Raw genomic sequence first — 10,000 nt, forward strand, 5'->3', positions numbered from 1 at the left:
ATAGACCCCCTAATACTAAAGAGTTTGACACAATAATAGAAAAATTGGATGATATATGTAGAAATCACAAGGACTGGACTATTCTCCTATCCGGAGAGTTTAACTTTCCTTTCTTAGACTGGAAAAAACGAATAGGAGATTGTGGTTGTATTTATACATATAAAAAAAAGAGAGTAATAGTAGTGCAGAAGATAAGAGGCAATTCGAAAAGCTATTAGATATGTTACTAGAATACAACCTTCAACAAATAAATCACCTGCCAACAAGAAAGTTAGATACTTTAGACCCAGTATTTGTGAACGAGGTGAATTATGTTAAAGAAATAATAGTTTATAATGCGAGTATTTCAGACCATAATGTCATAGAATTAACAGTTCATTCCAAAGCAAGTGAAAACAGAGATAAGCAAGAAATGAAAAAGTGGGAAGGATATGGAAAATACAACTTCTACAGTAAAAATATAAAATAGTTAGAAATAAATGAAGAATTAAACATAGATTGGGATAACATTTTCGTAAGTGATGATATAAAGGTAAATACGGAGATATTATATAAAATATTAAAGAAAATAGTGGATAAATATATACCAAAGAAGAAAAGTAAACATCAGTCATGCATACCAAGAGACAGAAGGATCTTGTTCCAGAAAATCAGAAAGTGGAAAAAAGGTCTTGCAAAAGAAAAAAATGCATGGAAAGTGATCGAACCAAAAAGTAAGATAGAAAATGCAGAACAAAAGATTATACAATCAAAAGAATATGAAAAACGGGACTTGGGAGAAAAAACCCTAGTAAATATCAAGCAAAACCCCAAACTATTATACTCGTATGCGAAAAAGATGAATAAAAGAAGAGTAGAAATAGGCCCTCTAAGAATTGAAGGGAGATTAACAAATGAAAAAAAGGGAATATGCAACATATTGGCAGAACGATATAAGAGAGAATTCACCCCTAGAATTGATAATGAAGATAATGATATAGAAGTAAGGGATGAAAATAGTGAATATTTAGCAGACATAGATATTAATGAAGCTGATATTGTGCAGGCTATTAATGAAATTAAAAATGGAGCTACAGCAGGGCCTGATGGTGTCCCTGCTATTTTGTTGAAGAAAGTAGTTCATTCTATTGCAAAGCCACTTGCAATATTATTAAGACAAGTGTAGATACAGGCAAGATTTATGATGAGCACAAATTAGCATATATTACCCCTACTTTCGAAAGTGGATCAAGACTAGAGGCAAGTAATAATAGGCCTGTATTATGAAAGTGTATTAAAGGGTAATGAAGAAAAATATTATGAAACATTTAATAAAAAAATAATTTGTTTAATATAGGACAACATGGTTTCGTACCCGGAAAAAGTACACAAACCCAAATGTTAGTCCACCGTGAGAACATATACAAAAATATGAAAAGCGGAAATGAAACAGATGTGGTTTATCTAGACTTTGCAAAATCTTTTGACAAGGTAGATCATAATATATTAGCGAAGAAAATTAGAAAACATAATATAGTGGATAAAGTAGGAAGATGGTTAAAAGAATTTTTACACAACAGGAAACAGATAGTTATTGCAAACGATGAGAAATCGGATGAAGCTAAGGTAATATCCGGTGTGCCACAAGGTATGGTGTTAGCTGCATTATTGTTTGTTATTATGATTGCAGACATAGACAGTAATGTTAAGGACTCGGTAGTGAGTAGTTTCGCCGATGACACCAGAATAAGTAGAGAAATTACTTGATGAAGATAGGAACGCGTTAAAAAGAGACCTTAACAAAGTATATGATTGGGCAGAGGTAAATAGGATGGTATTTAAATCTGATAAATTTGAATCAATAAATTATGGAGACAGAGAAGGAAAGCTATATGCATATAGGGGACCTAATAATGAGACAATCACAAATAAGGAAGCAGTTAAAGACCTTGGTGTGATGATGAATAGGAACATGTTATGCAATGATCAAATAGCAATTCTATTTTCAAAATGTAAAGCAAAAATGGGAATGTTGTTACGGCATTCCAAAACAAGAAAAGCTGAACACATGATTATGCTTTATAAAACATGTTCGTAGTCCACTTGAATTTTGCAATATGATATGGTACCCACACTATCAAAAGGATATTGCACAAATAGAGAGTGTACAAAGGTCCTTTACAGCTAGAATAGAAGAAGTTAAGGATCTTGACTACTGGGAAAGACTACAATCCTTAAAATTACATAGTCTAGAAATGAGAAGAGAACGCTACATGATAATTCAGGCATGGAAACAGATAGAAGGAATAGCCGAAAACATCATGAAGCTAAACATATCAGAAAGAGCAAGCAGAGGTAGATTAATAGTGCTCAAAACTATACCAGGAAAAATAAGGAAACCACAAAGGACATTAATCCACTACGCACCAGCATCGATAATGCAGCGTCTATTCAATGCGTTGCCAGCTCAGCTGAGGAATATATCAGGAGTGATCGTAGATGTGTTTAAGAATAAGCTCGACAAATATCTAAGCTGCATCCTAGACCATCCAAGATTGGAAGATGCAAAATATACCGGAAGATGCACTAGCAACTCTCTGGTAGACATTAGAGGTGCCTCACACTGAGGGACCTGGGGCAACCCGAACAAGATGTAAGGTCTGTAAGGTAAGGTCTCTCTCTCTCTCTCTCTCTCTCTCTCTCTCTCTCTCTCTCTAAGTTACAGTGCAATTTAAATCTATTGTCATTTTCCACTCGAACTTAAAGGAAGTATTTTCCAAGTTAGTAAAAGTCCTTATAATCATATTTCTCATGTTTTGTTCTCTCTCGTCTTTCAAAACTACTCATAGTGTAAATACGGTTTCGTAGATATTTTCATATGCGATATTTGCATTGTCACTCAGTTATATAGGATGAACTCAAGAGAGAGACACCACCGCATAGAGTATATTAAGGTCTGATTTTATTTCACTCTTGTAATAAAAGACGTGAAGTAACCTCATTTATGTTTATTTCACGCGGTTTTTTTTCATTTCTTCATCAATCCTTTGTTTATATAATGAGGGGCTGCTTCTGCGAAAAAAAAAATAAATAATAATAGTGATAGAAAACTGTTCCTATTTCGTACTGCCTCCAATAAACCTTATCCGACCCAGTTCTCCCCTACATATGCTCTTACAACTTCTTGCATTAATATGCATCTCTTATTAACAAAGACTTATTCCATATTTATCAGCTTAGCTTTTTTGTGGGCACCTTCTTCCTGCTCTAAAGAAGCTTGACATAACCTTTAATGCACACTTGTGCGAGTCTCTCCCAGTTATGCCAGTGTGTTTTGACCCGTCACCGTTTATGGTACTGGAAAGAAACAGGTACTGTTAAGCTTATCTCCCTCTATCCCTACCATTTTCTTGAATTATCTTTGCAAATCAAACGCTTAATCATGTGCTTTCTGTTATTCTAATGTCCTGTTGTGGCTGTAAAGTACTTTATTCTTTGGCCACTCATTCTTACAAACCATGTTTTGTTTAATTGAATCCAACCTTTCTTCGAGCCTTTCATCAGTTTCTTTTTTTCAACACGCCATTTATGAACAAAATAAACTATTGGGGCATGCGTCTACATGTACACCAAGTGAATCATTTACGTGACCGTATACTTTTAAGCAGACATTTTTCACGGTAAGAATGTTTACCATATTATACGAGGCAACCATATGCATCAGCATTTATGTCATAATAATTATATTGCATTCCTATTCATAAACGGAACATGCCTAAAAACTTCTGTCTTTGAATCCTTTCACAGGGTTGATAATGCGATCCCTATCCATACCCTTGTCTAAAACTGCTGTAAGTTATTGCAGCCCCTGCCACTTGTCGATCACACATTTTGGATTAGGTGCTTTCTCTGATGTCATCCCTCTACCACTTAGTAGGTATACTTAGTAACCTCCTACAGAACAGTCATTGCTGTTATCTATTTTTGTGGATGTTTCTTTCATCTTAACTTCACACATCTTCCAGGAATCTTCTTTTACATTTTTCCTTACTTTTAAAGACAGTCTATCTTTTTCATCATGGTTAGGTACTACCTCTCTTCCCGTCTTCCATTTTTCAGCTCGCCTACTATTGTAATAAACGCCTCCCATCACTTAAATAGGCATTCCGTATATCATCAAATTCATTTTCCCCTTGAAATGCACATCTTCAAAAAGATACTTCGTTTTTAGGCCTTTTTGTTTATACGCTATTTGGCGGGTGGGTTTTTCTTATTTTTCTCTCTGTAACAGCAACTGTTTTTCCTCGAAAATTTTGAGTATGCATAATATTTTTAACTTTCCTTGTTCTTCAACAAATGTTCACTTTTTTCTAGTAAAATTTCCTTCTTTCCACCACCACTTAGCTGTCAACCCTTTAAAAAGATATTTTTAGATTCCTGAAAAAGCTTCGGGTATACAATCTTTAATTATTAATTATTAGCATAATAAGGTAATATATGTACAGTTTTCATTGTTGATAGTTATATTAGTACTAGTAAGATAATGTATGTGCCATTTTTATTGTTGTTGTTAGTTATTATATTAGTTGTAATTAGCGTGAAAAATGTATGGTATTATTATTATTAGCTAACTTGATAATACTGTATACCAGATTTCTCTATTATAACTTGTTTTGTTAGAAAAAGATTACCGGTATTTAATATACAGCAGAAACAGAAGTTTAAGTACTAAGTTAAATGGAATAGAGGAGTATATTGCTTAAATTTTTCTTTTTGAACTTGAGGGGTTGTTGACCGAGTGATGTAAGGAAATAAAATCATTATAGGCTTTCAAGGATATAAAGTGCAAATAGTAATTATAACGTTATTTTCAAAATATCCGGTATTCTGTAGGAAGATGATGGATCCTCAAAGGATGTAGATAGACGCGTTCTGAAATAGAACAGTTTTGTTGATAGTTAATAAGTCTTAATGCAAAAGCATTTATAGTAAGATGGTAACTCAGGGGCTAATGAAATTAAAACAAACGATGAATTAATTGTCTTTACATTGCACTGAAAAGAGATCATAAGAAAACGCAATGACAGGGACATTGAAAGATGTTAAATATTTAATACCCGAGTAATATATCGAGGATGTAAGGTAGAATACTTATAGCACTTCTATGATGGTAACACGGAATCATGTCACACAGAAATTAGTGACTGCACAGATTAAAGAAAAAATACATCCGAAAGAAAATCACTATTGACAGGTTAGAGTGAAGGAAAAGAAAGAAAGAAAACAAAATTAGGGAGGTATGGGTATTGATGACGAAAAACGTGTGGAAAAAAAAGGTATTACGTAAATTATGAACTTTTCATCTAAGATTTTTACTACAGAATTTTAAAGAGGAGAGGTTGGTCACATTTCTTATGTGAAAAAATCTAGAGCATGTCTCAACATTAATGTAAGACCTAATGTTAGTATAAAATTAAAGCAGAGGAGAGAAATATCAAAACCGTCATTGAGATTTGCTTTCTGAACAACTAGTTGTATTGCATTACAGTTAACTCACCTATAAAATATATTACACATTTTACTTTCACTTCGCCTCCAATATTCTGATTAGTTCTAGAGAGAGGAACTGTCTTACCCATAGAGGAACTACTGTCTGAGTCATACAAATCATATCCTTTATTTCTTATTTAGGCAAATTCACAGCTTTGTCAGATAGCAAAATTTACGTAATTTTTGTTTTCTTGTCTTGTGAAGAGAATGACAATTTTAAGTGTACAGTGTGGTATTTTTAGTGGTAGTTCAGGATACCTTACTTGATGAATCTGCTCACCATATTAGTTAAATGTGTAGTAGTCTTGAAATTGCCTTTTAAGGGAGAGAGTGACTTTCTGGTATTGACAAAGTTTTTAAACCTGGGAAATTTACTATTTCCAAAGCTGAGGACTTGAAGTTTTGTCTACGATATATTTTTTAGAGAATGTTGAGTAAGGAATCCTTTTCTTTGCAGGGGCTTCCAGTCATTTAGTAACCAGTAGTATGAACTTGACAAATAGTTCAGACTTGGCTGGAAGTGACCATAACCAGTATAAGATGGAAGTCAATTCGTCTCTACCAACAGAAATGATGTATTATCAGGTATGTTGTCAAGTGTGTTTTTGGATGAATGTATTCACGTCTTAGTACAAATAGAAATTTACATAGATACGTAACTCGTTTTAAAAAACAAATTGGGTGGTACGTATTTCTTTATTTATGTAAATTTACATTATTTAGATTTTACTTATACTGATTTTATCTCTTGTCTGATTTCAGAACTCAAATTCAGAGATGAATCAGACTACTGATGGTTTGCTGTCATCAATTTTTAATGATGAAGCTTTAATGGAAATGGCCATGACTGACTGTAAGTGCTTTTTCTTTGGCTGTTAATGCTCCTTTTACTCTCATGTTTACATTCATTTTAAAGTACCCTAATCAGATTGTAGTTTTTTATCTTTGTAACTCTTACTATGATGCAATGTCACCTTACACTAATGTTGGAGGAGGTGACAACCTATCTGTCAAAATGTTACACGCAATTGGCTGAAAATACTGATGGTGATGATTAAAGTCCGCGTGCTGTAGGATCGTGCGGACTCACTTCTTCAGGCATTTTGTCACATGTTGAACTTTCCATATTTCAAGAACTCTTGGTTAGTTCAGAGGTTGCACCTTACTATTTTGGCCATTGTATGTACTGAGATCTGGTGATGTATGCATTAATAGCCATATGGTTCTGCATAAAAAAGTTAAAAGAAGTGCTTAACATTGTTGCCTTTTAAGGATGGAGTTATACCACTTCAAGTAAAATATAGATACTATCTGAATTCCAGAGTTATAATATACACAAGTTGATGCAGATTGTTTTCATTCATGAGCAGTGGTACCTCGAGATACGAAATTAATCACTTGCGAGGCGGCCTTGGTATCATGAGCTTTTCGTATCTTGGACCGCATTTTACATGTAAAATGGCTAATCCGTTCCAAGCCCTCCAAAAACACCCCAGTAAATTTCATAATAAAGCTAAATTGACCTATAAACAATGAAATACTACAACAATTTGGACCATTCAATACCTAACTTAATACATACTGCTAATATACCTGTAAATAAAGTGTTTTAGTGTACATGGTATACAAGAAATACTGTATGTACATACGTACGTATGTAGTAAAATGTGGAAGCTTACCTTTTGAGTGAGGCTATCTCCGAAAGTGGCGACAGAGGAGGACAAACGGCCGATACGTACATACACTTAACTTTACGAAACATAAAAAAATGTAAGGAAAACATAAACTAAACTTTACAAAACACATTAACAAAACTGTAACACTTAACTTTACAAAAAACTAAAGTAATTTTTTTTTTTTACATTTTTTTCTTTACTTTTTTATACTTTACATTTTTTTTCCCCACCACTTTCAACTTTCTGTTTTTTAGTATCACTTGGTTCTTCCTTTTTGCTTACTACTCCTACTAAAGGCCTCTTTAAAAAATAACTATCCAAGGAAGATTGCTTCTGCCTACTTTTGACAATGTTCCTGAAACGACTCAGGCAAACGTCATCGAACTGTGCAAGCATACGACCTGTGTAAGCCTTTTCGGGGTGTCTCTTTTCTACGAATGATTGCACTTTATGAAAAGCAGCTAGAGCATCCTTAATTTCTGCCGTTGTCATAGAGTCCTTGTCCTCCTCCTCGCCGCTACTAGAGAACTCCTCTTGAACGACGTTATGTTGCATGGCCTCCAACTCCTTCAGGTCATCCGTCGTAAGCTCCTCTTGGTGCTCCTCGAGAAGGTCATTGATATCGTCCTTGTTGACAACCAGCCCATGGACTTGCCGAGTGCAACGATCTCATCAAGATCTGGTTGCGAAACAGTTTCAGGATCGTCAACTGTTTCTGAATCTGCAGCACCAGCTTCGCCCATGTCGAATCCCTCGAAGTCTCGGGCGGATACAGCATCAGGCCAGAGTTTCCTCCACAAGGAATTCAAGGTTCGCCTCAAAACCTCCTGCCAAGCTTGGTCGATGTGTCAGATGCATATTACGATATCGAAATGCTCCTTCCAAAATTCACGCAAGGTGAGGTTTGTGGTATCGGTGATGTCGAAACATCTCTTGAAAAGATGTTTTGTATACAGCTCCTTGAAGTTCGATATCACTTGCTGGTCCATGGGCTGGAGGAGAGGGGTGGTGTTAGGCGGAAGATAAAGAACCTTGATGAAAGAATACTCAGCTAGGATATCTTCCTCGAGGCCAGGAGGGTGAGCAGGGGCATTGTCCAACACCAGCAGGCATTTCGGAGGGAGGCGCTTCTCTTCCAAGAATTTCTTCACTGTCGGGCCGAAACACAGATTTACCCACTCAGTGAACAAAAGCCTCATTACCCAGGCTTTCGCATTAGCCCTCCACATCACTGGAAGCTTCTCCTTAAGCGTTTTGTGGGCCTTGAAGGCTCGAGGAGTCTCGGAATGATAGACAAGTAGGGGCTTCACCTTGCAATCCCCACTGGCATTCGAACAAAGTGCGAGCGTAAGCCTGTCTTTCATATGCTGGGAACTGTAGCCTTCCTTGATCATCATCTCGTCGAACATCTTTTTAAAGGCTTCGGCCGCTTTCATGTCCGAGCTGGCCGCCTCCCCATGCCATACCGCTGAATGGATGCCAGTCCATTTACGAAATTTCTCGAACCAGCCATGCGAAGCCTTGAAGTCTGGGGTTGGCGTTGATGTCCCTTCTCCTCCGTCGTCTTCGGCCTAGGCAATCAAATCGCCAAAAATAGTGCTGGCCTAGTGGGAGATTGCCGTCTCCGTTATCCTATCGTCAGCGATTTCTTTGTCTTTTATCCAGACAAGAAGAAGCCTTTCCATTTCATCGTGCACGTGGGTCCTCTTGCTGGACAAAACAGTGACACCCTTGGAAGGGGTAGCTGCTTTGATGGCATCCTTCTGCTTAAGGATGGTGCCTATTGTCGACGGATTTCGGCTGTATTCCTTGGCGATCACACTCAATCGCATACCAGCTGCATACTTCTTGATAATCTCCATCTTCGTCTCCAAAGAGAGCATCCTCTTCTTTCCGTGAATTTCAAGTTTCTTGGGACCTATGACTATGTATATACTGTACGTAATTATGTTATGTAGTACGTATACATATGCAGTAAAGTTCTCACACAACACGATAAAGTATACTACAACGAAATCACTAACGAATTTTCGTTAATAAACTAAATCGTTAAAACAAACGAATACCGCATGCATATAGAAACGATGCTGCTACCAAGTGGCCGAAAAAGCACGCCGCTACGTAGATGCATCATGGGAGGGATGCTGACCAATAGGAGAGAAGGATCTCATGGCAGTGACTAGCATCAGGAACCAATGGGAGAGCGGGAGGATGGTGGCGAGTCTACTCAGTTAGCGGCGCGCAAGTTTCAAAATTGTTATCGGTGGTCTGGGCGATTCTCAGACTTTATAGCAACAAACTTTCGTATCTTGAACAATTTTCGTATGTAGAGCCGTAAAATTTTTCGTATTTGCTTTTGTATCTTGAGTTTTTCGTAAGTTGAGCCTTTCGTATCTTGAGGTACTCTGTAGTTAGGGTGATACGATATTGCATGGCTTCCCTTCTAACCCTTGGTTAAACCCAGTGGAGGAACAGATTCAGTTTTATGTATGTATAGTGAAATCTCGGATTTACGAATTTACTTGTTTTGAGTCTATTAAAAATTGGATGTCTATTAATAGATTAAGTGAACCCTTTGTATGATAAGCTTTTTTTCTTACTAGACTCCAGTAATAAACTGATAATACTTTAAGACTTATTGAGCAATTTTAAATTTATATATATATATGGTTTAAATGTTAAATTATTGTATCTGTGTGAAAAGAGATGAAATTAAGTTTGTACATTTTCAGTAAGACTGACAAAGATAAGCAATGCATATCTTACTATTACATATGGTACATAATAAAACTACA

General features: G+C 36.2%; 1 protein-coding gene across 5 annotated transcripts in view; it reads left to right on the plus strand.

Annotated features, from left to right (window-relative positions):
* The window catches only part of LOC135219410 (endoplasmic reticulum membrane sensor NFE2L1-like), a 565,440-nt gene that overhangs the window by 496,416 nt on the left and 59,024 nt on the right, over positions 1-10,000 (plus strand). For all 5 annotated transcript variants that reach the window (XM_064256165.1, XM_064256164.1, XM_064256162.1 and 2 more), the window contains 2 exons: positions 5,987-6,114; positions 6,292-6,382. In XM_064256165.1, the coding sequence (XP_064112235.1) occupies positions 5,987-6,114; positions 6,292-6,382 (219 nt within the window). The remainder of the gene's footprint in view (positions 1-5,986; positions 6,115-6,291; positions 6,383-10,000) is intronic.

Source organism: Macrobrachium nipponense, chromosome 1 (genome assembly GCF_015104395.2).
Source record: "Macrobrachium nipponense isolate FS-2020 chromosome 1, ASM1510439v2, whole genome shotgun sequence".
Taxonomy (NCBI): domain Eukaryota; kingdom Metazoa; phylum Arthropoda; class Malacostraca; order Decapoda; family Palaemonidae; genus Macrobrachium; species Macrobrachium nipponense.